The sequence below is a fragment of the Cyanistes caeruleus genome, chromosome 6, assembly GCF_971803275.1.
Source record: "Cyanistes caeruleus chromosome 6, bCyaCae1.hap1.1, whole genome shotgun sequence".
Lineage (NCBI taxonomy): Eukaryota > Metazoa > Chordata > Aves > Passeriformes > Paridae > Cyanistes > Cyanistes caeruleus.
The window spans coordinates 896098-923559 of NC_141706.1; the positions used below are offsets into that span (position 1 = coordinate 896098).

Consider the following 27462-nt stretch of genomic DNA (forward strand, 5'->3'; position numbering starts at 1 on the left):
ATGTGGCTGTTCAGAGAGAGAATATGGCTGTTTCAGAGCCAGGCAAGATGTTTTTGTGTGTTGCTCACAATACTCTTCACTTACAGAGGTTAGGCTGAGGTTCCACCTGACACTCAGTAAAATACATGAATAACTTAATGCTGTGTTTGACAGAGTTCCCTGACTCAGTTTTTTCGAAGGCAGCACCTGTATGCAGCCTTCAGGTGGTTTCAATATGAAACTTCTGCCTTTTGTCACAAAGATTTGTGGATTCTGACCCAGAACTTGATAGGATACATGTTTGTGAGGCAATTTGCTTGGTTTGAAATCTCAAGCCAATAGAACTACAAACCCTGGCTTCTGAAAACCAGCTGTGAAATTATCTAAGTGTCTCTCTTAGTTCATTCATTTCCAAGATAAATCCAGGAATGGCATACATAGTATAGCAGATTTACATTTGCACACAAGATTTAATTTAGAGGTAAATATTAATGCAGATATGTCACAGGGTTTTTTTGCTTTAATGGTTCTAGTGAACAAAGAATGTAAAACACTAGTTTTCAGTTTTATTTGCTCTACTGAAGTAGCAAAGGAGGGCAGGGTTTTCCTTGCCTCATCAGCTGTTATCCAGCCAGCATCCCAACCCACATGCAGAATTTATTGAGAGTGTGGGCAAGAGAGAGTTACTGGGACTCCTGCAAAACCAGCTTGGCTCACGACTTTGTCCACCTTTCCTGCTAGGTTTCAAGAGGCATTGTAAGGTTGTGATCAATGCTTCTGATGAGTTCATGAAGCCATCACTATATTTAGTTTTAATGACTGTTTCTCTAATGAAAAAAAAATACACTTTTGTCATACTAAGAAGCACCTCATGTTTTGAATCCAAATTTTCTACATTTCTTTTGGGTTTTGTCTGTTGTATAATATTTAGCTGGGATATTTTGCCAGTCACAGGGCTGAAATAAGTGTTTCTTTTAATTTTGGGGGAGGAGGTGAGGTCAAAACAGTGCTTTCTTCTTTTTGGCTGGTGATTCTATTATGATTATAATGATGATTGTGATTTCTTCGGGAAGAATATCCAGAGGAGTGAGAGCTTTTCTCTTTTCTGCCAGGTCTGGGGAATTTAAAATGAAAACTAATAGATTATTTTGGACTTCATCACTAGAAGCTAGTATTGGCAACGTAAATACCACCTCTCACAATTCGAATGACGTAAGAAAAGGTAACATTTACGTTAATTATTTAATTACCAAACAGATCTGTATTCACATGGAGAGTCTCCATTAAGTGTAGTTGCATTCCCTTTCTGTTTTTGGCAGTGGGATCCCCATTTCTGATATTTCTTACCTGATAAAGTTTAATCTTACAGAGAGTGTTTGTAGCCCCTTCCCTGTGGGAAGAGCTGCTTTGCATCTCTTCACATGTTGGGTTTTTTTTTTAATTGGTTAAATTTAATTTAATTTTAATTTTTTTTAATTTAATTTTTTTTTAAATTGGTTTAATTCTCCAACTTCATTTGCAGCACTCTGCCCTTCCCGTATTCCCCGGCGGGTGGGAGGGGGAGGTAAGGAGAGGTGTTTTATTTCCATAATTTCGCTGGGTGCTGGCATAGCCAGTTGGTGTTTAGTCATGCTGGGGTGAGTTTCACCTGGCACAGCCCGGCAGGTGAGCCCTGCCCTGCTGTGCCCGTGCCATTGGCCATGGCTGCGTTTGTCTGGTGGCACTGACGCTCTCATGGTAACCTTGCCAGTTATCTCATATATCTATATGAGTTATCTCATATATCATACTATATCTCAGGGCAGGTGCACACAGCTCGGCCTTTTGCTTGTGTAGCACGTTCCAAAATTGCACTCAAGGTGCTGTGACTTGAAGCTTTTGCTCGGTGTCACTTACAAAGCTGTGGTCAGCTTCTGTCAGAAAGTGTCGGAGTGGCAGAGAGACTCGGGCCAAAGGTTCTTCTTCCTGCCACCAAAATTGTATTTTGTTCCTTTTCTCCTCTAAGCCTGTATTCTAGATTATGTTCTTAGTGCTTTTGGTTAAACTTCCAGCAGTGAAATTGCGAGCTCAGGGCTGAGAGGTTCCCCGGTGTGTGCAGCCTCGCAGGGATCAGAAATACAGGGTGTAGGGTAGAAAGGGGAGAAAACCACCTGTAACTGTGAAGGTAGCTGTTGCTAAAACCTGGGCTTTCTGTCTGGGAGTGCAGGGACATTGTGTGTGTTGTGTTTAACCCCAGAAGGGTCTGTGCCTGTGCAGGCACGCTGTTTGTCAGAGCTGGCTGCACTCTTCCCTCTGTTCCCAGCGTGTTTCCCCTCCAGCTCCAGCCCGGAGTGCTGAAGCCACACTGGCAGTGGCTGTGCTGGATGTCCTTGTTGTGATCCTTGCCCCTGCCTGCTGGGCTCTGCCTAAAGCAGATTTACTCAGCTGACCTCTTAACCCGCTGGGGATGATCGGAGCTGTGCCAAAGAGCTGCCAGACGAGACGAGGTGACTCTGGAGTGGCCCTGCCAGCAAAGGTGAGAGGAGCCAGCACCCAACACAGCTGCCCCAGCAGCAAGATGGGCTGGAAGGGGCCTGGGCAAAGCTGTCAGCTTCTGTTTCTGGAAAGCAAAGGTGCTCTCTGCCTGGTGCTGCACTCACCTGAAAATACTGGGGTGAGCTGTTGGTGTGCTGCCGTATGCTGCCTGCCAAGGTGCCTTGGGGAAATGGGCTCTGCACAAGTTGATTCATCATTAGTTGATATGCTGGATATTAGGAATCCAGTGAAGTGGATCTTCCTGAGACTGTTTATATATTCATGGGCAGCATAAGGGGGGTTGTGGTGGCCAACTCAACATCTGTAACTTGTACCTCTCCACAACTTCTTTAGTCTTCTTTTATGCAAACCTTTGGCATCTTTTGTCCAGTGAAGAAAACAGGGTTCTTGCACTTTTGGCTTGTCCTGCCAATCACAGAGAGCTAGAAATAAACTATCCTGGATGTCTTTGACTTAGGCATTAGGGCACCTGGTAAGCAATCCCTGGTTGCCAAGGCTTTTGAGGCTTTTCTCAGTTCTCTTGTGCTGCTCCCCCAGGCAGGGCCCTGGTTGTGTTCCCTGCCAGGACTGGTGGCCAGCAAAGCACAGGGGTGGAGGAGCCCCCAGCGTGTGTGCTGCAGGGAGGTGGAATTCTGATGGTGGAGCACAGATGAAGCATCGAATGAAACACAGCAGAAGTTTCTCCTCAAGGCTCCACAGCATTAGCGGCAGCAGGAGCTGGGATATGTGCTCAGAAGCCAGAGGCTGTACTGTTCCCTGGCTCTGTGTGTGTGGTTCTGAGCAGGGCAGCTGGAGGTGGCAGGTCCATCTGGCTGGAGAGGAGCCCATGTTCCCCAGACAACAGACTGCTCTGTCCCATGGAGAGCTGGAATGGAGGGAATTGCCTGAAATCCCCAGCCTCAGTGAAGAATCGTGCCCAGTGTGGCTTTGGCAGGGACAGGAGGTGTGGGAGCCCCAAGGGGACAGGGATGTTCCCCCTGTGCTGGGGGGTCTGTGCTGCTCACAGGAGGGTTTGAGCCTGATCAGTGTCTGTGCTGGCAGGAACGAGGGCAGGGGTAAAACCTCTCGTGCTGTACCTTAAGGAAATGGACTGACTCAGTGACTGCTGCACTCACTTCCAGACTTCCCTTCACAAGGTTTCCTGATTTACAAATGCATGATGGAAATACCTGGCATATGAGGGTTTTTTTATGTTGCTCTGCTGCCTTGTTTTCTTGTTTTTTGGTGGGGTTCTTTTAGGTTTTTTTTAATGTTTTTTCCCTCTTGCTACTGGTGTGAGTTTTCTTTTAGGTATTATCTGGCTGTGCTATGACTTGCACACAAAAGAAAGCACTGTTTCTTGAAATTTTTGCTTCCAGAGCTGATATAAATACCCTTTAATCTTCACCTGAGATTTAGTTTTTATGTTGACTCAATTCTTTTTTTCCCTTGATGGGGGTGAGCTCATAACATGCAAATTGTATCCATTTGGACCTGGTGTGCCAACTGTCCCAAACTTTTTTTATGCACTGTATCACTGGCTTAATCTCTTTGGTAATCCAAGTAGCAGTTCCAGGCAATTGTTTGGGGGGGGGGGTGATAAAATATATTAAAAAAATCCCTGTCTGGGTAGAAAAGCTGAGTTTCTGTGCTGTTTCCATGGGTTTCTGACCTCTCAGAGCCTGTGTAGTGAGCTCCAAGGATGTCCTACTTCTGAAAGATGCTGCAACAAAGCCTGTTCTGTGCATATGACTTTTGGGCACCGGTTGTGTTGGTATTTAATCACAGTGCTAATACAGTATTAGGGCATTAGCCAACTCCTTATTCCTACTAAAGTAAATCTTGATAACTGGAGCATAGATAAAGATCTGGTTACACATTTCAGTGAAATAAAAGCAATACTGTTTACCTGAGTGCAGAAGAGAGGGAGAAATATGTGCTAATATAGAAACAGAATGAAGTCCAAGTCAACATAAGGTCTCGGGCTCAGTAACAAAATGTTAAAAAAAAAAAATAAAATCACATTTGTAAAGTGAGGAATTAAACGGTGTTTCTTTAGTGAACAGTTTAGATTCACACATTTTTGTCTTCGTCCTTTTTCTGAAGGTCAGTTCTCTTTTTTTCCTTCTTGGTCTCTAAATTTTTTCCTCCTTGATCTCTATAAATTGGGAAATACTAAAGCTGTTTGAAATATATATTAAGGAGCTGTAATAATGAAACCCATCTTCAGTGTCTTCAGTTGGTTTGCTTTGTGTAGGCACATGGAATGAATGGATTCTGGGTTTCCTGAGCAGCAGCTGGATAAAAACTTCCAGTGTTCTGACAGTTCCCATTCCCCAGTCCCTGCTCTTGGAAGTGAGGGAGGAACGTGGTGCTCAGGGGATCAGCGGTGAGGGCTCAGCTAAAGCAAAACCAGCTTGACCCAAGAGCTTTTCTGCAAACCACTTGCCTTCCTAAATTGTTGTTTTCTCTAACAAAGCCGGTTCTAATCAGCACCTTGGGGACAGGTCCCCTGTGAAGCCAGAAGCAGTTAATCCCTTCCCTTTCTGAAAATGACAGGCTGGCTGAGAGATGGGCACCAAAGCAGCTTTAGCTCCTGTGGCTGGAGGAAGAAACGTGATCTCTTATCTCCTGTGCCCTGGAAACACCACTCACAGTGAGCATGGTGCAGTCACACATGGCAGCGTTTCAGGATCCCCAGGCAGCTGTGGCTGCTGCACCTAACCTCATGTCAATATATGGGAATGGAGAGGCAGCGCTGCCTTCAAACTTCTGGGTCTGGGTAGCATACCTGTGATGGTTTTGCACTTACACAGGCTCAGCTCTCCAAATGCACCTCTCACGTTGCCTTTCAGCTATGTGTGCTGATGCTGCCCACAGATGCGTGCTTTCACCAAGAGATTTTGGCTCTTCTGTACAGTAAAATGGATGTTAGGGCTAGATGACAGTGAGAAAAGTTACCCTTTAGAAAAAATCCACGTTGTCCTTTGCCCTGGCACTTTAAAAGGGCTTGCATTCCTGCTGTCTGCTGGCTTACATGCAGTGAAGTGTAGGGACGTGATAAAATAAGTTTTCCATATGAATGGATGACTAATGAAGAGCATGATGATAACATCTACATATTACAGCACAGGGCATTCAGTTTGGGACATGACTGGAAGCAAATGACCATTGTTGCATAAAAACTTCAATAGAGAAGGTGCAACCACCTCTGACCTTCAATATTGTTGACAGGACTTACATAGAGAATTTAAACCTTAGGCTTCTGGAGCCAGGCTGTGTGATGAACAATTACTATCAACAAGGGATTTTTTTGTGGTATTTCACAGTTTCTAGTAAACTTTTCTGTGCTGGAGAAGATGAATCATAATTTAATCCTGACTATATCTCAGCTTGCTTTGTGAAAACAGTGATGCATTTGTCATCCCTCCTGTTGTTGGTTAATGATGTTCTGCCTTCAGAGTTGTTTTTTTTTTAAATTTCTTGATGGGACTGCTTCCTAGCATATTACTCCCATGGGTTTTTTTTTTGTTGTTCTTTTTTTTCAGTTGGATGTCCCAAAACTAATATTTCAGGATGTATTCCATAGCCTGAGGATTTTTCTGCAGCAGAAATGGATCATGTTTTTGTAACTCTCTTGGCATCTTTATTTGGGATTTTTTTATACTTTGTTTTTCTTCATTTTTTTTGGGAAGTCTGGGCAGAGGGAGGGTAGAAATTGTCCTGCACATTTTCTTCCAAAAATACTGTTTCTACTTTCGGAAACTATGTCTTTTCCAATCTCTTCTGGTAACTGTGGGTCCAGTTTACAAGGACAAAAAACATAAAACAGATACAAAGCTAACACTAGCTTTCTTTCTGGTTTTGTCTTTTTATGTAAATGCTCTTTGGAGCAGAGTTTGGTGTTTAATCTTCTGCTTTGCCATCACCCTCTGGCTGACTCGTCTGGGTGCGGCTTCTCAGCTCTCCCCTGCCGTTCCATGGCCGGTGTTTGGTGGTGAATTGGCATTGCTGCACCCAAGGAACCTATCATTTCCAACTCAAAACTGCTTTTGGCCTTCTTTAATTCTTTAACTTTGTGGTTCCCATGGATTTCAGTGTGACTGATAACACTGGTGCCTCAGTAAAACACAGGAAGAACTGTGTGCTACCTTGTGTTAAAAAAAAAAAATTAAAAAATTACAGGGATGGAATGTGTTGATTCCTAAGAACGTGTGTGTGTGCATCTGAAATACTGCCCAGAATGTTTCACTTCTTTGATCATTGGCAAAGCAATCCTGTCTGTGTTTTCAATGGATTAATCCTCGCTACTGATCTGGAAGTCTGATGTCTACGGATGAGGGCAGCTCTGCCAAAGGAATTATTGTGGGCTGGAGCCCTGAGGCTCTTGCAGCCCCAGTGCCGGCTGTTTGTTCCTCTTGGGTAATTGCCACAGCCCCAGGAACCAGAGGGACATCCTGGAGAGCAGGGATCTGCAGAGCCACGCTGGGAAAGATGATCTGAAACACTCCTCAGAGCTCTTGGTGCATCTCTATGAAAACTAACACTGGTGCTGTTCTTCTTCTCCCCCAAGACATAACCTGCAGTGTTTGCTTCAGCACAGCTGTAATTTCATAGTTTATCTTCAAAAAACCCTGAACAGATGTTGATTTCCTTCCTCACAGGAATCCAGGGGAGAAACAAAAGGCAGCCTTGCTTTGGCATCCAGGGTGTTCTCTGAGGGCACTTTCTGGTGTCTCCAGCTGATGTTTTTGGGCAGCTCTCAGAGCAGCAGCATTGCTGCTCTTTGTTGCTTTCTGGCTTGGGAGAGATGGCAGTGAGGGGACAGACAGGCTGTGTCTGGGTGTCAGGTGGCTTCAGGGATTCAAGACTGGTGGCATTCTTTGTCCCTTGCTCCCTGCTGGGGTCCACCAGCAATGGGGGGGCCCCTCCTGGGCACTGCTGAGGCACTGGCAGTGCCACGTTGCTGTGGCAGTTCCTGGCCTGTCTTGCTGCCCCATCCTTCTGCATTATTCCTATTCTCAAAGCACCATAAACCAACATCACTTCTGTGACTGCTGACTCAGAGAGTCTGCTTTTTTACTGTTTTATGTGTTTGTTTTCTTTTATGGTGTATTTACATCTGTAATTATGTCCCCATGCATACAGAGGGAAAGCTGTACGAGAGGAGCCGCTGCCAAACGTGGCTCAGTTTTGTTGTTATGGCTTTATATGTACCAGGATTTTGCTGGCAGGGCTCTGTCAGCTACAGGGTATGCTTTTATTTGTCTTCCTCATGGTCACAGTTGTGCCATCTAAGTTCTGCCCATGACCTGAGGGTGAGGGACAGGGAGGAGGACACAGGGCTGTGAGAGAAGTGGGATGTTGATGTTCCCAGTGGTGGCTGGGCAGGAGCGGTGCCAGAGTTCCTTCTCCATCAACTTCTCGTGCTGCCCATCCCTGCTCAGTGTGTCTGGCCCTGCCATCTCCCTGCTGCTGTCATTTTGGGAATGGAAAATATGGTATTACTTGCTCTCCAAGCTAGTCTGGCTCAGTGTTCCCAACACCCTATTGAAAGTAGAAAATCTTGGGCTGATCAAAAGACAGCCAGCATTGCCTGTTCTGTGATTAATATCTACACTGTTCCAGCTTGTGAGCTTGAAATTATAAGTGTCACTATAGGAAAAGAAAGGCAGGAGTTTCAAAGAGCTTAAAGATTGTCCTTTAAATTGTTTTCACTGAGACTACATCTGTGGCATCTTTCTAGGTTAAATAACAGGTGCCTTTTCTTAAGAGGTGTGCTTTCTTATAGACTATGTTACCCTTCTGCTATACTGTCTTCTTTTGTGCTTGTGATCCTAACCTAGGGAAACATCAGCATAAACTTTCTGCTGTTGTTTATATTGTGTTTCTGATCTACTGCAACAGAGCTGAAAAATGTTCTTCCTCAAAACCAGTCTAAACAAGAGTCAGGTTTTAATATCTTGTTTATGCATAGCATTAACCCCAAATGAGTGTGGTATAATCACCTACAGTTACCTTTGAAGATGCAGACTATATGGAAACCTGGGACTTTGCAGCAGAGCTTTTAGCAGCCCTGTAAAAAATAATTTTTAAGTACTTACTGTGAGCTGCACAGAATAAGAATTGAGCTAGAGACATTTCTTAAAACCATTGGACTTGCAGGTTTAGTTACAATTAGCACTGGTGTAGCTACAACAACATTGCTTTAAAATAAAAAACAGAAAGAAAGTTTCTTTATCTGCAGGGCGGATAAAATCCCACAGATAGGTCATTTTATTTCACTCTTCCTGTGAACATACCTAAAATATCCAGTGCCAAGCCTTGGTGTAGTGGTGCTCCTGTGTCCAGCTGTATTTTCTCGTGGCAGTTTCCAGCTGCAGCAGGTTGAGCGGGCACAGCAGCACTTGTTGGAAGGGCTGTGTTTGAAATGTCTCATGTAACCACTGCAAAACAAAAACACTGCAAAAGAGCTTGTACAGTAACCTTGGGAGGGAGTTCATGGGCACACAGTGATCAGTAGGAGCTGCTTTGAATTCCATACTTGGCCCGGAAAGTTATTTTGCAGGAGTTCTGGGGAAGTTGGCTTTTTATAAAAATGCAGCAGAGTAATCTGGCTGTTTACAGGGACAGTTTGTGAGGCTTTGTTCAGAAGCAGCTCCCCTGCATTGATGTTTCTGGTAGGAATGGGCACCTTAAGGAATGGGCTGCCTTTCTGTCACCAGCACAAAACTGGGGTGTCAGACCACCGTGCTTTTAATAGGTTTACAAGCAAAGCAAACGAAAGCTTCACTTGTTACCAGAATCCCATATTCTTATTTCCTTTTATGTCATTTTTAGGACAACATGCAAAGAAACCAAACCACCAAAAAGCTGTGTTTCCTCCAGATAGAAATGTTTACATTTAAAATGGTCTCCAACAAAAACAAAGTGCATCACAGTGGAAACTGAGCAGAAAAACTCAGGAGGTCCTGTAACATGGCCAGTTTCACTTGCAAATTTCACTTTTTGTGATGGTATTGATCTGTTAGACAGTCCAGTCAGGGGGAGAGGCAGCAGAAATGTACTTTGAACGGATGGTGAGGAAGGGCTGGAGTCGATGACTGCTGTGATTACCAGACATTGCAGGTCACGGTCTTGTTTCTGTTGTTGTTTGTAACCTTAAGCCAACAATAAATGTATTGTATCCTGCATGCCAAACATGGGGTCTTAATAAAAGAATTTTTTCTTGGTAAACATGGCAGAATTAGGGCTGTATTGAAAATGGAATCAGGATTAGTGCTATTGAAATGAGAGGAATTTAATCCTTTTCCGATCTGCCCGAGGAACATGTTCTCAAGTATTAGAAGCAGCGCATTAAGGGACTAAGGAAGAACTTAAGTGCTTGAAGTTTGAATTAAATTAGAGTTGTTCTCATTCCAGTGGGACAAATAAGCCAAAAGAGGCTTTTAATTTTTGTGGCTAGTACCTCGAGACCTTGCTGACAAGCGATTTGTATGGTGCTGCTGTCAAAAAGTTATTTCCCTGTAATGACTCCTGTGTGCCAGCTTCTTGCTCAGCTTGCTGCTCACAGGTGCCACGTGCAGATGTGAACCAGCTCCGTACATCATCCCACTGGAGATCCTTAGTGGAATTGCCCTGTCATTGGAGCTGCTTTTTTCAGTATTCTCAAGATTGTCTGGAGTGGCAGAGCTTGTTTTGCTGACAGGAAATATCAGCCAGGACTGGAGACATTAGCTTTGCTATGGATAAATAAATGTGTGCACGTGCCATTGCCTTAACTTCTGCTTTCTCTCTGCCCCTTTTGCTCTGCTTTCCTTCTAGCTGTAACCGGATCTTCACTTTCTTCTCGGGCAGCCAGCAGGCATGAGCAGCACTTCTCAGCTTTCCTTATCTGACATTCCTGCTGGGCTGGCTGGAGGCAAAAGGGAGGCAGGGATAACTTCTGAAGTGGAGGGGCCAGTGAAGCAGAGCCCTCCTTCCCCGCTCTGTGCCCTGCAGAGGCTCCTGCAGTGCCACGGGGAGCTGTGTGGAGGGCCAGGCTCTTGTGTGTGCTCAATACACCATGCAGGGCACCTAAAATGGCACTTCTTGTGTCTAACCCACGGACACTTCACTTCTGACTTGAAAGAACTGTGTGTCCAGCCTATTTCTGTCTCCCTCCTTCTGTTCCTGTCACCGACCCAAATTTTTACTGTACCACATCAGTGAAGTTTCAAATACAATGCGTTTTATTTTTGGATTGTGCTACTAGAAGGAAGTTCAAAAGTCGTTGCAAAAAAGATAGTTTGCAGTTTCAGCATCGATACTCACCTTGACGAGATTTTTGGCTCTGTATTTCATCCCTAGAGTGATCTGTATGATGAAGGAAATAAAAGGATAAATGATAATATTCTAAGAACTCAAGTACTTTGCCAGACACTGTTAATTTTTCTGCTACAGGTAAGCTGTTAATGCATTGCCTCATAGCTCTTTGAGACAGTTACAGAACAGGAAACTTTAATTATAGGCAAGAATGACCCTGTTGAACTTCTTATCCGTATTGCATTGCTTCTAGTGAGTTATATACAGTACTGCAGTGAAATATCAGTGACTTCTCAGGAAGAAATGCATACTTTTCCATCAGCTGCATATACTTAGAGCACCATCTTCAGCTTTGTCATCTGTCAACACAGTGTTCATGCCAAAAAAAAAAAAAAAAAAGGAGAAAATAAGTGGTGTTTCCAGCAATCCAGAAACCTTAGTAACCAGAGTCTCCTGTCTCATTCTGGTTTTTTGACCACAAAATGTTACTTTTTTGGAGACTATGACCTCTGACACAGCAAGGAGAAATGCTTCACTGGTGAGCAAATGTCTCTACTGAGCTGCCACTCCTCAGTTTTTCAGTGTGGGCAAGATGTGGGAGTGTATTGGAAGTTCCTGAGGAGATTTTGTGTCCAGAAAAGAGTCTCCATCTCAGCTTGGTGGTGCTGGAGAAGGGAGGTTTTAAGGCTGGAGAAGGTGTCCTGCCTGCCCTCCCCAGTGGAGAGGCAGAGGAAGGCCAAGCCAGGCCTGTGTGTGTGCAGCACCTTCTTCCACTCCATGCTGGAGATGTTTCTGTCCCTTCCCTTGGCCTGCGGTGGGTCCTGCCTTGTCCTCGCTGTTGTCAGCACTGCCACACGCTGCTTTTCTTCTTTGGTCGGTTCAGACGCTGCTCTCCTCTCTGAGCTGTGCTCTGGCCCCACTTCCCTGCTGGATGGCAGCAGCTGAGGCCGTGAGCTGTTGTCTCTGTGAGGGTGTGAGGTGATGGAGCTGGGTCCCAGCAGGGGTGAGGTGATGGAGCTGGGTCCCAGCAGGTGTGAGGTGATGGAGCTGGGTCCCAGCAGGGGTGAGGTGATGGAGCTGGGTCCCAGCAGGGGTGAGGTGATGGAGCTGGGTCCCAGCAGGGGTGAGGTGATGGAGCTGGGTCCCAGCAGGGGTGAGGTGATGGAGCTGGGTCCCAGCAGGGGTGAGGTGATGGAGCTGGGTCCCAGCAGGGGTGAGGTGATGGAGCTGGGTCCCAGCAGGGGTGAGGTGATGGAGCTGGGTCCCAGCAGGGGTGAGGTGATGGAGCTGGGTCCCAGCAGGGGTGAGGTGATGGAGCTGGGTCCCAGCAGGGGTGAGGTGATGGAGCTGGGTCCCAGCAGGGGTGAGGTGATGGAGCTGGGTCCCAGTGAGGGGGTGAGGTGATGGAGCTGGGTCCCAGCAGGGGTGAGGTGATGGAGCTGGGTCCCAGTGAGGGTGTGAGGTGATGGAGCTGGGTCCCAGCAGGGGTGAGGTGATGGAGCTGGGTCCCAGCAGGGGTGAGGTGATGGAGCTGGGTCCCAGCAGGGGTGAGGTGATGGAGTTGGGTCCCAGCAGGGGTGAGGTGATGGAGCTGGGTCCCAGCAGGGGTGAGGTGATGGAGCTGGGTCCCAGCAGGGGTGAGGTGATGGAGCTGGGTCCCAGCAGGGGTGAGGTGATGGAGCTGGGTGTCAGTGAGGGTGTGAGGTGATGATGCTTGCTCCTGCCTGCCGCTCCCTCCCTCGGCCGACGCGAGAGACCCGCGGGGAGACGCTTCGCTGACCCTGCCCTGCTTCCCCAGAAGCTGCTCCCTGTTATTTTGGGGCAGAAGGAAAACAAATACTTCCACTTCTCTGCTCCAGAAACATCTTGGGCAAGGATAAAAGTTGGGCAAAGTGTTTAGCCTTGATTTTTAAGTGGTGCTTTTTCATGGGCCTCAAATCCAGAGGCGTGTGTGTATCAAGCTGTTGGAGCCTCATTGGAACATCTTGCGTTGTGTTGCAGGGCTGTCCCCTGCCTTTCCCGTGGAACTTCTGGATCTGTTGGTCCTTTTGGGACTGTCCTAAGCCCGTAGTGTGACTGTGCAAGCCCAGAGCCAGCAGTGGTGAGGGTGGCAGAGTCACCCTCCTGTTGACACGTGGCTCTTGGGCTTTGCTCATTAATCAGCTCCAGCCTGGGAAGGTGCACGATGTCCTGAACTCCCTCGGAGTCAACAGGAGTTCATGGCACTCGGCTGCTTGAAAAGTTAGATCTCCTGAAAGGCGGGGCATGTAAAACGTTTGTGCTTTTACCTCGCAAAGCTCTGCAGAAGAGGGCGTGAAACGTACTATAAATGAAATATTCAGAGGGGAAAACAAAAATTTCCTGACTTATTCTTGGCACCAGATATTTAATCATGACATTTGGTCTAAGAAAATGTACAAACTCTCAACGTTGCCAATTTATTTTACCCACAAACCCACAACAGACTGATGATGTGCACACAAAGGTTATTTATTTTGAGCACAGACAGGGAATGTGAGTATTCCAAATGCTTCCTTATATCTCCCAGTGGGATCTCTTCAATAAGTTGTGTAATATTTTTCTGTATTAGAGGATGGTAAGATAGACATAGTGGGTCTCTTCTTTATTTAAATACACTGGTTATGTTTTCTTTTTTCTTCTTTGAAGGAAATGCAAGCAGAGAATGAACAGTTTGTGAACAGTGTTAAACTGAGAAGCATGACTTCAAAGGCATTTCTGACAATTTATTCTGAAACTATCAGCCAACAGATGACATTCCAAGTAAAATAACTAATTATGTGGGAAGTTAGGCAAGCACTGATTTAGTTTTTGGTTTCTTGGACTGGAAGATAATTCTTTAATAGCAAGAAAAAGAATAAATGACTTAAATTTCTGAAGTTGAGTCCAGGTAAACTTTCTTCTGAGGACAAGTTTATACATAACCTGTAAGAATTTTCTTGGAAGATGTGAAAGCCACTTGGATACTTTCTGTGGACCTTGGCTGACTCTAAGATGCTCCCCATTAGAGATGGAGAACAAGGTTAAAGAAGGATAAGGGAGTGCCGCAATGAAAGTATTTTAGTTCTTTGAAACTTGTGTTAATTTAGAATAGCATTGCTCTTGCAGAATGGAAGGGTATTTATCTGGAGTAGCAGGCACAGTTTGACAGTGATCATGTTACTGGGAAAAGCCAGTGGGGCTTAGCAGGCCAAACATCATTACTCTATATCATCAGCACATGACAAGGTAAGACTCCAAACACATAACTTCAGCACTGAACATGTGGAGACGTGGAGATAAAATTCCTTTCTATGCACCAAACCCTTTCTCGTTTTGGCAAGAGTGTTAGGGAAAAGGGGGGCTCTCTGTGATTGCTTGTTTTCTGGTTTCTTCAGTTCTGGTGGAACTTGTGAGGATGTTTCTGCTTAGCCTGTTTTCTGCATTTGCTTGTGGCAAGTGATTGTGCCAATTCTAAATTGCTCTGGGTAAGCTGCACCCTTGGCCCTAACTTGTGCAACAGCATGAAAAAATCCATCAAACCGTGTTGACTTTTGGCTGCAGGTTTCCGTGGATTCTTAAGACCAAAATGTCACTTGCTGTTACATAAATTCTGTTTGGGGAAAGAATCTGGACATTTGGAGTTTGTTCATCAGTTGTCTAGGACTGAACAAAAAAAAATAAAAAATTAAAGAAATCCTCAAGCTCTCGGTGAACCTGGTTTTGTAGCAGTAGGCTTGAGTTAGCAGGGGTTTTATAGCAGTCTGTGTGAGTACAAGTCATGACAGCACGAGTATGTGATGTTTGTTTGTAATTCTGGGTATCTCTAGTAACTTTCTGTGCCTGCTTGTCTAGTCACTGTATGCTGGGGTTTTCTGTTCACGTTGTACGTGCAGTTTGTGGGTTTAATTTTATCACGCAGAACCTGCTTTAATACGACTTGTGTTTGTCTTTTCCAGGAATAACATGTGTGGAAGTACTTGCTTTTGTTGATCACCTGGCACAAGAGCTCCAGCTTAATCATTCTCTTCAAATTCTGCTCTCAGAACATGGGGGAAAACGAAGATGAAAAATACAACCAAGCTGGCCAGGTATTTGAAAACTTTGTACAAGCATCAACATGCAAGGGCACCATTCAGGCCTTCAATATTCTCACTCGCCAACTTGAATTAGATCCTTTGGACAATAGAAACTTTTACACCAAACTGAAATCGAGAGTGACCACGTGGAAGGCCAAAGCTTTGTGGAACAAGCTTGATAAAAGAGCAAGTCACAAAGAGTATAAACGTGGAAAATCTTGTATGAACACTAAGGTAAGCGGAGTTCAGTTTTGGATTTCACAGCTCGGGAATGTTGAAACTTGTTTTTCTGCAGAAGGAAGGTTTCTACCATCACATTCAGTGTGTCTGTTCAGCAGTCCTTCCTTTAATATGCTGAAACTGATTATTGACTGATTTGGACAAATTTTAAGGTGTTTTTCTTCTGAAAGTTCTGTGGAAACTCACCATATGTAAGAGTGAGCCTTAAAGCATCATGTTTTCCAGTCTGTCTCAGACTTTCTGTCCTTTTTATACCTCATCACCAAAGAGGTGTAAGATACAAACTCCTGAAGAAGCAGGCTGAATTCATTCCAGGCTCTCAGGAACTGCTTGCTTTGTTGAGCAGGGCTTTGCCAGGTACAGCTGTGACACATTCAGCAGGCTCCTCAGCTCTGGGCGTGCTGTAAGAGACCAGGGCTGGCCACATGTGTGGCAGCAGTTCCTGAGCTGCTCTGAAAGTGCTGCTTGGAGGTCTGGGGATCTGTCTCTGTGGCCTGGCATTGGCCCCAGCTGCTAAACAACAGCAAAAGACAATCCTGCTCTATTTATGGATGGAGAAGTCCTTTGCTGGGAGTGCTTTATCACAAGCAGAGTGTGGATAATTGTGGTAGTGACTGAGGGAATGCTCTGCTTGGCTGTGGAGAGGACACAAAATGATCTTTTCACAGGGCATGCAGTTTGTGTTTTGACAGAGTGCACCACCGAGCACTGGTGTAAATCTTGCTGACAGAACTGTACAAAACACTCTAGTTCCTGCCAGTTGTTCCAGCTGGCTATCACAGAATATTTCTACTAGCTTTGTCCCAAGAGCAATTCATTCATTTACTGCCAAGTGATGGCTAAATGTTACCCCAAGAAGGGTAACTTTTAAGAACCTGCTTGACTGTATAGAGGCAGAACAGAGAGGAGGGGCATACTGGGGGATAGCTAGACACCAAGATGTGGAGGGCTTTTTAATTAAAACTCTCACTGGAATGTTCTTTCATGGACTCAGTAGATAGGCAGTGTTGAAAGTCCCTTCTGGTTTGTATCATTGGCTGAAGCCTCTCAAAAGCATGAGGGAGAGGAGCACCAAGTTACCTTCAGAACACAGACACTCCTCTGGTTTTATTCATTTTTCATAAGCTCCAAATGATTATTAATGTTTTTTAAGGTCATAAGGGTCCATAATATAGTTCTATTTATTAAAGGAGTGTCATTGCAGCTGTTTGCACTGTGTTCCTGGCAGGCTCTGTTTTTCTCCTCTCCTTTTTCCCTTCATTTCCCTTTTTTGACCTGTGCTTCCTTCCTCTCTTTTTGTTCTTTGGAAAAGTCCTTGAACATATGTCATGGAGCATCTCTGTGATGAAAACAGACAGGAAAGGGAAGGAATGAGAAAGTGTCTGATGATTAACAAATTATAGGAAATATTCCACGTGCACCTCACGATACACAGCCCCAGGTCCAAATTTCCGTGGTGGTGAGTTTGAGGAAGTATTTGCAGCACAAAAAAGCAGTTTTAAGACCCACGTGAAATGTAAAAATCAAGGCTTCTCTCAAACAGTGAAAAGCCAAGGCTTTGTTCTGTAAACTTCCTAAGCAAAGTGATTAATCTTTATTTTGTGAGGAGACTTGTGGAAATGGGATGGTACATAAAATATATAGGCTGTGTAATGCTTTACAAGGTTGCTGAGGAGGAGGCTGATCAACACCTTCCACAGTGTTGAAAGGATGGTATTACTGCCCCTCGAGATGAGAGATTTATTTTTAGTGGCATGGTGTAAGTATTTGCAGAAATTACCGGACCTTTCTGTGATGCACATACAACCAACTTGGAAATGGCTACAGAATGTCTGTATGTGAGGAGTGTGGGTTTAGATATTCTGTGAAATACTTGGAGATGTTCATCATGAGCCTGGCCCAGGCCCAGACCTGCACTTCAGCGTGTCATCAGCCTGCAGGAAAAACCCTGCTTGTCCCAGCAGATTGCAGCTCCAGCGAGGAGCTGAGTGCATTTCTGCACTTGCAGCTCTGTGCAAGGAACCAGGGTTGCTAGTAGGCATCATTTAAAAAAAAATAAATATATGAATTCAAGGCTTTAAATGAGGTTGTGGCCTTGAATGCTGTAGCTGAGCCTGCAGCTCGTGGTTCTTAGATACGGCTTTGCAATCTTCCCAATCTTTGGGGGAGATAAAGAAGATGCACTTGGGTTCTAAATGCCTCATGGGAGGTGTTTGTTTTTTATTTTGTTTTTGTTTTTTTAAACATAATGAAAATCTGCTGCCTCATCCCAAAACTCTTTGGGTGGGTTGGTTTTTTGTTTTGTTTTGTTGTTTTGTGTGGTATTTACGAGCTGAATGCTGTACTTGTTGATTTTTGTGCTTGTAAACTCTTCAGCCACACTTAAGTCACTCATTGCAATATACACAAGTTTTATGCATACAGAACGTTCCACTCCAGCTAAATAACAATAATCCTGTGTCTCAACTGCTCTTGAAGAGCATTGCCAAATACGGATTTCTAAGTTTCTCCAATGATACAATTTTAAGCTGGATGAATAAAACCAGTTGAGCAATTTTCAAGAAGTTCAAACTCACTGCTATTTGAGGGTTGTCTTACATTGGCATTATTTTTCCTTGAATTCTTTGTAGAAGAAAAAAACCACAAATTCCCCAAAATAAAAGCAGAGTGCTGTAGAAAGACATGCACAGAATTGGGGCAGAAATGAACTGTATATGTATTAAATTTTTACAAAACATAAACTTCCTTCAATCTTGAACTTGGAAGTTGGGAATAAGTCCTCTTCAAAATTTGTTTCTGGAGCTGGCCCCTGCCCACTTCCGCAGCATTAGACAGAAACACGAGTTTGTACTAACCAGGCAAAACTGTAGATATCACACTGTGCTTTTTGCAAGCATGTTCAAAAAAAGCACATTTTTAATGCTGACAAAATTTCTCTCTGGTTTTCACCTTGCACTGATGAATGCAGAGGAGCATGGCTGGACTCTGAAGTGATTATTTGTTTCTTCAGGGAATGAAGCAGGACAGTTGAAGAACGTTAAAGGTTTAATGTATGTTGTTCCCTATGCTAGCAGTTTGAATGTCAGTCTGAATTTTTGAATATGCAAAGCATAATGTAATGACAAAGAATTCAGCCAGTTAGTGTTAGTATATTCATTAGCCTTTTTAAGACATCTGTGGGTGTTGTTCTCTGGAGCAGATTCATTGCTCTCACTTGATTTACATTTACTTTCGGTTTACTTGTGGAAATGATATGAATATGTGCATGCACAGATAAATGAGGCTCCCACTGCTGTTTCAGATGGGTATGAATATGTATCAGGGGTAGGGCCTGGCTCACACTGTGCACCCCAAATTCAGCTTTCCCATGCTTCAGGAGAGCAGAGATTTCTGCACCTGGAAACATCCCAGGCTTACTCTGAGAGGAGGTGTTGGAGCTGCCTTCCCCTTCAAAGGTGCATGCTGTTTTTGCAAAACACCTGCTTACACCTGAGAGCTAAGAAAACTTGGCTTAAAGTGCTACCATGTAATTGTCAGCTGCCTTGGTAGGCTGGCATTTCTCTCTGGATGTACAAGTTGTGGGACAAAATTCCCCAGTGGAAGAGGGACAGATTTCTGGGCACAGCTTTGGCCTTCTGAGCATTGTCTGTATTTTAGACCCCACCTTGGGCACAGTTCCTGCTGGGAGACTTGTACAGTCCGAGCTGCTGTTTCGAGGCTGAACAATATTAGCATAAAGCAAGGAAGTAAAATTAAGATAAGAAGTTTTGAACGCTGTGCATCTAAAAATATACCTATGTCCATTTTATATGGAATAACAGAAAATCCTGGAAAGCAAATTCAGTGATCTTGAAGTCTATCATAGAATCATTAAGGCTGGAAAAGGCTTCTAAGATTGAGTCCAGCAGCGCTGTGTTCACCACTAAACCCATTCCCCAGAAACCTCTCTTTAACTCATTCCTGAAGTCAGCCTTTCAAATCCTGCTTTGCAGTAGATGAGGTTTCCTTCCAATAACTCCTGTTGGGAGACTGATTGCAAGAGAGTGACTCCAGAATTGTTTTTAACCGTGTTCCCAGATGTACCTAAAGCTGGAGTGGCTCTTTTTGGTACGGTTGTGCACTGACTGGGACACGGCCACATCGGTGTCCCTGCTGCAGGGAGGGCTCCGTGTGATGCTTGGGCCAGCACAGCAGTGCAGAGCTGTGCTCTCAGGGGAGCTGGGCCAGGCTGTGAGTGACAGAGGAGCAGCCCCAGGTCACAGCTGGGGCTCCAGGGTTTCTGAGTGCACTGAGTTCTGACCACGCTGGTGTACCCGTGAGCGATAAAGTGGGGGATGCTCTGTATCTGCAAACCCCTTCCGCTCCTTTTCACATTGTCCCCATTTCCAAAGACTGCCAGAGGAATCCCTTGGGAGTTAACAAACCTGCTTGGCAGGTGCTGCCCTTCCCACAGAAGGGGAAAGGAGCTCCTGGTGTCGCTGGGTGCTGCTGTGTCCCGTATCCGCGGGGAGATGGGCAGGATGAGCAGAGGTTCTCTGCTTGTGCTTGGGTACAAACTGGCTTCCCACCAGTCCTCAGCTGTTTGCAAACACCCCATTCTGCTGCCCTGCCCCTCGTGGTAAATCAGGCAGCTTGGGTTCCACACGTCCTCCTCTCCCACCTTCCTCTGTCTGCTGAACAAAGGCTTGTCCCTTGTTCTAGCAAATCATCCCGTGGGGATGAAGCTGCCCCTAAGGGGCCACGTTTCCTCCCCTGGTGCTGGTGCTTGCTGGTCCTTCAGAGACAGCTTTCTCCAGTGCTCTGCAGAACAGCACAGAAACCAGTCTGAGACTTCAACTGCCCTGATTGCATCCCTCAAGACAAACATTTGGTTTTTAATTGAGTAATTGAATCGTAAGATGAAAGAAGGGGAAGCCAGTGTGCCAATGGAAACTTATGTGCCAATGGAAAAAATACCCATATCATAATGAAAACTTCAATCTCTTTACTCTATAAAGAGTAAATACCCATCCCTTCTGCTGGATTTACTAATTTCTTCAAAATAATTATTTAGATTTCCAAACCTGATAATCAGGGTTTGTAATGAACACACCAGACTTGTTGCAGATCTATTAGATAGTGTTGCTAGTTTGCTTATTTTAATAAAAAGGCATTCCTGTGAAGTCAGGAAAACTCGAACTAGTGAGCCAGAAGATGACTGCCAAGTTAGGAAGCTGAATGAATGAAAGGTTGTGGCTTTTTACAAAGAGGCATTCAGCTGCTTTGTGTGTGTGTGTTTTGTTGTGTTTTTTTTAAGCAAACAAACAGTGCTTGGATAGTAGAATCCAGAAAGTGTGAGTTTTTTGGGAATATTTGAGGCAACACGTTCCACTGACTTTTTAGGTGGCATCTAGGTGTGTTTGGTGTACTTGAGAGACAAGATGTTTATCTTGATATTGGTGCTGCTTTGCTTTTGCCTTTTAGGACAGGGCTTCTAGAGCCTTGCACCTGATTGCCATTGTAGATTTATTTTTAAGGATTTTAATGAGCAACTTCAATTTCAAAGCTGTAGAAAATATGGGACTAATGAGGATGAGTGGCAAGGACAATTCACTTGAGAGGAGTGGAGAAACAGTAAATCACTTATGAACATTCAGTGGAACCACAGTTGCTGAGCACTGCCTTCCTTCATTTCTCTGAGGACTTTTAGAGGGGGGATAGGGAGAAGCTGGGGTGATGACAGGACACACAGCAGACAGTTCTTTGAAAACATAACAAAGCAGTTGACTCTTCGTGATGTGTTTTAAACTGAGATTGAGCCAAATTACGTCAGGAAAAGCAAATGTTTGGCATGTGATTCGGTAATGAAATCACTTTATTTTCATTGTCCTGGAGACACTTCCATAAACACACAGTTTTTCCACCTTTATCAGTCTTGCAAAGCAATGAAGCCTGGCCAAAGCAGAGCAATCAGACAGGCTAGATAAGGCTTTTTAGGCATGTGGAATTTAAATTTTTTTTGGCTTGGGAGGTAACAGTAGCTTTACATCTGTATTTTGACAGAGCTACGCTGTTTCCCTGTCCCTCACTTGATGGCTTTGCAAGTAATGGAGAGAAGGGAACTGTCCCACCCTGACCTGATTTCCTAGATGTTTTACAAAGATTCCCAGAGGGAGCGACCATTACTTTCACACAAACCACCACTATTGTCACCACAAGTGGCTTAATTAGGTCGGAATGGAAGCCAGGGTTATGGCAGGGTGTCCAGCCCTGAGCCTGCCTCTGGAGCCTCTGGGGTTTGTGTCCTTGGAGCAGCTGGGCTGTGTCCAGCCCCAAGGGCAGCTCCAGGGCAGGATGCTGGAGTCTTTCTGCTGCCTCCAGGAGAGCCGTGTGGCTGCTGGGGGTCGCTGCCAGATGTGGTTGTTGTTAGCTGCGCTTCCAGCTTCGCTCTGGCCGTGTTTGTGTACTGATAAGCGAGGAAATACATCACTTTTGCCACCAAGAAGTGATTAAACACTTGGCTGCTGAACCCCAGATTTCAGACAATAAGGCAATTTCCTGTCTCCTGCAGCTGAGGTCCTTCCTGAGGTTCCCATGTCTGCCCTGAGAACAGGGGCTTTGGGGATGTGCTTGCTCTCCTTCTGCTGGCAAACAGAACTCTGCATTATCTGCTGGGTGGGCCTCAGTGCAGATAGCTGTGACTGTGCTTCTCATAGAATGCAAAATACCACAGTTCTGAGATGCTGTAGAAGAAGAGAAAATGTAAAATAGATTAGTAGATTATTTTTGTAAGCAAACAAGAAAATTTCTATTCGTGTTTTCTCTCTAAAATGCCGTAACATCAATGGCATTCTTGCTGAAAAAACAAGTTGAGCTGGTATCTGTTGAAAGGATAAAGTAGATATTCCCTTTTAATGCCCTTGAAACTGGTTTAATTTGCTTTACTTTCTCTGCTACATTGTTTTAAATGGGATAATTTTTGTCAGACAGTTCTTGACACTTCCACAAACCCTAACAAGTCTGCACTTCCATAATTTGTTTCTACAAACAGCCTGGCTTCTGCAAACTGCCATCCCAGGTCTCTGGAATATTTGTGTCTTAACCTGAGTTCTACAGGGCAAAATTGCTAGAAGCTACTAGGAGATTATAAACCTTCCAGTGGAAGGAGAAAACTGGGAAAATGCTGCAGAAAATGATCTGGTGCTTGTAAGGACCCACACATCCAGCCACCTCCTTGGTGCAGGTGAAAGCCCAGTAAAATATTCTGGCAGATAAGCTGGAGCAAGGTGAGCAGCAGGAATGGTCAGAGGAGTGGGGAAAGCAGGAGAGGTTTCAGTGCCTTCACCTCATCCGTGTTAGGGAAGGCCTAGGGGATCAGCATGGAGCACAACCAGAGCTGGCATTTCCCTTCTGTCTCCTGTCGTCCTGCTGATGCTGACTGATCAAGTTCAGATCAGCTCCTCAAGGTTTGGGTTTTGCCCTGGATGTTTGCTGCTCCTGAGGAACAGCTCGTGTTTTTCCAAGGGCACGCTGTGTCTGATTGACAAACCAGCCAAGAGACACTGCCTGCCTTGTCTTGCACCACTCTGTGCCTCTGTTCATCTGGCTGAGATCCTGTGTGAGCAGAAGCCATGTGGTTCTGCCAGGCTGGGAGCTAGCCTTGTGTTCCTTCTCCTGCCCCTTGCAAGGACTGATGAGAGCAGCTCTGAAGGAGCTGAGCAGCAGCAAGTGTTCCTTCCTCCCGTTCTGTCCTGCCTGCACCCTGCCTGCCACCCTTGCAGGATTTCCAGTGCTGATAAAACACCTGCTGCGGGGTAAACTGCAGCTCAGGGTGAAAACATTGCAGGAGATGGCAGAGCTTCCTGCCAAGGACTGCACACCCAGAGCAGCAGGAACCAGCTATGCAGATCAGCACGCCCTCAGTAGAAGGCAAAAGCATTTCTCTCAAGTTTCTTCTCCCCCCTTTTTGTGTGCCTTGTGCTTCAGCAAGGTAGGAGAGCCTGGGCTAGGGTAGGAGGCTGTTCCTGGCTGCTGGGGCTGGTCCCTGCCTGGGCAGCCGTGGCTGTGCTTGCCCTGCCCGGGGAGCAGATCCCTGCCAGCCCTGACACAGCCCTGGTAGTGGCAGAACGAGCGTGGCTGGTGCTGTTGGGGCAGCTGCCTCCATCTGCATTTCAGCCTGCCTGGAATGCAAAAACAGACTCATTAATAGGTGTAAATAAACACCTCTCTTCTGAGTGTGATTATCTCCCTTCTCTCGTGTCGGATGTTGGTGTGAAGGAGGCTATTACACCTCGTGATCTGCAGTTTATGTCTCCAGCTCTCTGCCCCTCTTCTTGAAGCATGCTTCTTTTTAGATTTTTTTTAACCATTTTATATTTATTTTTGAGGATTTTCCCCTCAGTAATAAGGGTTATTATGTACCACCTTTGTTTTCAGCCAAAAAAGGCTTTGGAAGTAAGAACTGGAGGTGCTGAAATTGAACTCTGTTAAATTTTCACTGTGTGATGTGCTGCCAGCAGCCTGGTTTGTGGGTTTTGTGAGTGCTCTTAGCTTTCCCCACTATCAGAAGCCTTCTTAAAAATGTTGTGGTAAAGGTAAATATTTTTAATTCTGGTTGTTTGAACAATTGAAGTCCATCTTGCTTGCTGGCACTTTTGGATTCTGTGTTACTAAGAAGTGCTGGTTGGTAATTCATAGTGTTCTCAAATCATAAGGAAAAGTGTAAAAAGCAAAGGCCTTGTCTACCTGTGGTAAACTGGTTTGTGCAAGTGACCAGTTAAACTAGGAAAAAAATCAGATTATCACTCCTTTTGGAGCTGAATTTAGATTTACAAGTTAAATGTCTGTGAGTGCTAGCAGTGGAAATGCAGTGACTTCGAAGGCTGCATGATGAGCTGGAAGAGAAAAGAATACTCCAGGAGCCCAGAACTGTTGCCTTCTGGTACAGTATTGCACTTGGAGCTCTTCTATAGCTGATGTGCACTGCTGTACAGTCATTCTGCTTGGGAGAGTTAGGAATGATGGGATTAAATGATTAAGATCTTTAAAAATAAATGAATAAAATCTGGATTCTGACTCAGACCTGATGGCTAGTTCTGTATGAGCTCATTTACTCAGGACCAGCTTCTAAAAGCCACGTCTTAAATGGCTGTTGGCTAACGATTCACCTAATCTAAAAATCAATTTTAGAAGGTATTTTACAACATTCTGTGAAATACCCTCAAAGTAAGCTGACTTCCCACTTAGTTGAAAAAGCCAATTTCCAGGTGGAAGCTCAGCTGGTTTGTCAGATTGTTGTGATGGTTTCTTTGTACATGGGCCTGACTGGAGCAATCAGGGGTGGGTTTTTAAAGCATGTTACCCAGCTCTTGCTGTAATAAAGCTGAGCAGCCTGCCTGCATGCTCGAGATGCCACAGAGCATGAGAAATCCTTTCCTCTGGGGAGGCACACGAGTCCTCTGCTGGTGCCCAGCAAAGCCCCTGCCCCTGGAAAGCCTGTAGAGGATGAAGCATTTCTCTCCATCCCTGCTCACAAAGGCTCACAGCTTGGTCTCTGCTGTGCTCAGAGGTGAGGCTCTTGATGCCTTTATTTATCTGTGTCCCCCAGTTGTGTTTCTTTGGAGGCTTTGCTGGGTTCTGGAGTGTTATCTCGGTGTGACAGGCTGCAAGCCTACAGAAAACAGGCCAGGTACTCACATGCTGCCAACCGTGCTCATGGCTGGGATAGGCAGGCAACATTCTTTCTGCAAGGTTTATCTTGTTTTCCTTCTGATTGTTTAAGCAGCTGGCCAAAAAAAAGAAAAGAAAGCAATCTCTTCTGGGTTTTGGGTGTGGGCTTGTTTCTGTATTTTTTTTCTTCCCATGTTTTGGTTGCAATGAAAGGCAGGTAAGAAAACAGCAAACACACTTAATTCCAAAGGATGTTGGAGAGCTTACTTTGTGCTTTATCTGGGGAGATTTTTGGATTAAAGTGCTTGCCTGGTTGCTGGTGGATATGTTTACTGAAATCAGTGTACCATTTTTGTGTTAGTAATGGCTGGGTGTTTTGGGTAACTGTACCTGGTACAGGGCAACAGAAAGTTTCCAGGCAGACTTTGCTGTATTCTGACTCTCAGCTGCAGTTTATTGAAGAAGTATTTTTGCAAATTGATCTAAAAGATCTGAGATCAAATCACCAGATTTAAATACAACAAATGCCACCTGAGAGAGCTTTCCAGAAAAGCTCTGAAGTCCTGACAGCTCTGATGCATCATGGAAGGCACTCTTGACTTTCCAACACCCTGAGTGTACACAGCCCCTCTTTAATGTGTGGCACAGCAGGATGTTTCAGACGTCTTTCATACCACTGTTTTAATTTCAAACTATGCAAAAGGTTTTTTTTTTCAATACACAGGTCTAATATTAGTACATATATCCATGTGACAGAGAGGATGGATGGACAAGTGTGTCCAAACACATCCAGGAAAAATGAGGGCACATGCTTTTTTTCCATGCAGAAGCTCATCTTCCAAAAAAGAGAAAAAAATCCCAGTAAAGACGAGCCAGATGAATGCAATAAATGTACTAATGTTTCACTTCTGGCATTTTGACTCAATAAAACAGGAGGGCAGTAAAGCTAGATGCTCTGATCCTGGGTTGTGCTGCGTCCAGCTGCGAGTGCAGCAGCTGCAGGGCTGGGGAGAGAGCTCTGGCCAAAGGCACCCTGTGGAAATTGGCCTCATGTCCATGGCATGGTGTTAGAGGGGGGAAAAAATAATGCCAGTCTCTGGTCTGGGAGAGGACAAACACATTTGTGAGGTGCTCAGCTGGGGGTACAGAGGGTAATGTACTGGAGGGATTCAGAGCAGGAGAGGGCCCTCAATTCACACATTATCTGGGCTTTTGTTTCACTTAGGGCTGTGTGAGCCTCGCTGTTCCAGGTGCCTCTGACCGTCCCCAACAGTGGTATTTATGTGGTGCTCCTCTCCAAAGATGCCCGTTCAGCGAGATCCAGCTAGTCTTAATAATATTTTAAGGTAGATTTTTAGATCTCTCTGTAGTGTATTTAAACAGTGTCCACGTAACCCTTTGGAGAGTTAGGATCTCCCATTAAAACACATCTAAGTGAATATTACTTTTGTCAAATGACACGTTTTTTAACCTTACTAATTCTATAAGGAGCTCAAAAAGCAGTACAACAGAGAAAAATACCCTTTTAAAGATTACATTATCTTTGTAGTCAAGTTTAATTAGCTCCTAGGTGTTCTCCCCCCCATCTTGGGAGGAAAGATGGATTTAAAAAAATTGTTTAAAAAAAAGCTTCATCCTGTGACATTTTTAATGTTGCATATATATATATTTTGCATATATATGTGGCATATATATTTTCATTTTTCAGTGTCTTCCACGATGATGTTTCAAGCTTTAAATTGATTATTCAGTGTGCTCAGGGTGCATTTGGCTGCAGTGTTGTATCCGGTGGCTGTCAGTGAATTGATGTGATAAAATCTGGGGCTGCAAGTGGGAGATGAACTCGAAGTCAGTGAGTCAGGAATGTCCCGCTGAGCAGTCCTGTTTTTGCCAGAAGCATTTTCTCATCCAGGAAAGGGGATGGAGTGGAAAGCATGGTGGCGGAGGAAGCTGCTGGTGGCCGTCTGCCTCGGCTGCTTACGCAGCTGTTTTTCCCTGGAGCCTTTCCAGGGGAACGGTCGCTGCTGTTCCAGGAGCAGTGTTGTTCCTTGCTGCAGCGTGTGGAGCCCTGTCACCAGTGAACATTGCTCCAAATCCCTCTTGGGATTGTTGTGCCCCTCTGCAATCAGCCAAACCGGCCCTTGCTGCGCCCCTGTGGCTTTGGGCGCTGCACAAGGGCCTGCGCCGGCGTGAAAATTGTCTGATGGTGCCAGGGCTGCTGGCCATGGAAATGAGTGTTTGCTATGGGAAAACAGTGTCCCTGTGTCCTGCAGACACCTCCTGTCCCGGTGTCCTGCAGACACCTCCTGTCCCTGTGTGTCCTGCAGACACCTCCTGTCCCTGGGTGTCCTGCAGACACCTCCTGTCCCTGGGTGTCCTGCAGACACCTCCTGTCCCTGGGTGTCCTGCAGACACCTCCTGTCCCTGTGTCCTGCAGACACCTCCTGTCCCTGGGTGTCCTGCAGACACCTCCTGTCCCTGTGTGTCCTGCAGACACCTCCTGTCCCTGTGTCCTGCAGACACCTCCTGTCCCTGTGTCCTGCAGACACCTCCTGTCCCTGTGAGTCCTGCAGACACCTCCTGTCCCTGGGTGTCCTGCAGACACCTCCTGTCCTTGTGTCCTGCAGACAGCTCCTGTCCCTTCTTGGGGGACCGACACATGCTGAGGTTTGTGAGGATCAGGGGGCTTGGAGGCTTCTGG

At 45.3% G+C, this 27462-nt stretch overlaps 1 protein-coding gene across 7 annotated transcripts in view; it reads left to right on the plus strand.

Moving 5' to 3' along the window:
• MICAL2 (microtubule associated monooxygenase, calponin and LIM domain containing 2) overlaps window positions 1-27462 on the plus strand; it is a 112563-nt gene that overhangs the window by 7705 nt on the left and 77396 nt on the right. For 5 of the 7 annotated variants that reach the window (XM_086895189.1, XM_086895186.1, XM_086895185.1 and 2 more), the window contains exon 2: window positions 14754-15107. In XM_086895189.1, coding sequence (XP_086751315.1) covers window positions 14844-15107 — 264 coding nt within the window. In that variant the 5' untranslated portion in view covers window positions 14754-14843. Of the gene's footprint in view, window positions 1-1091; window positions 1202-14753; window positions 15108-27462 lie in introns of all 7 variants that reach the window. The other 2 variants (XM_086895190.1, XM_086895188.1) reach the window with 1 other exon arrangement.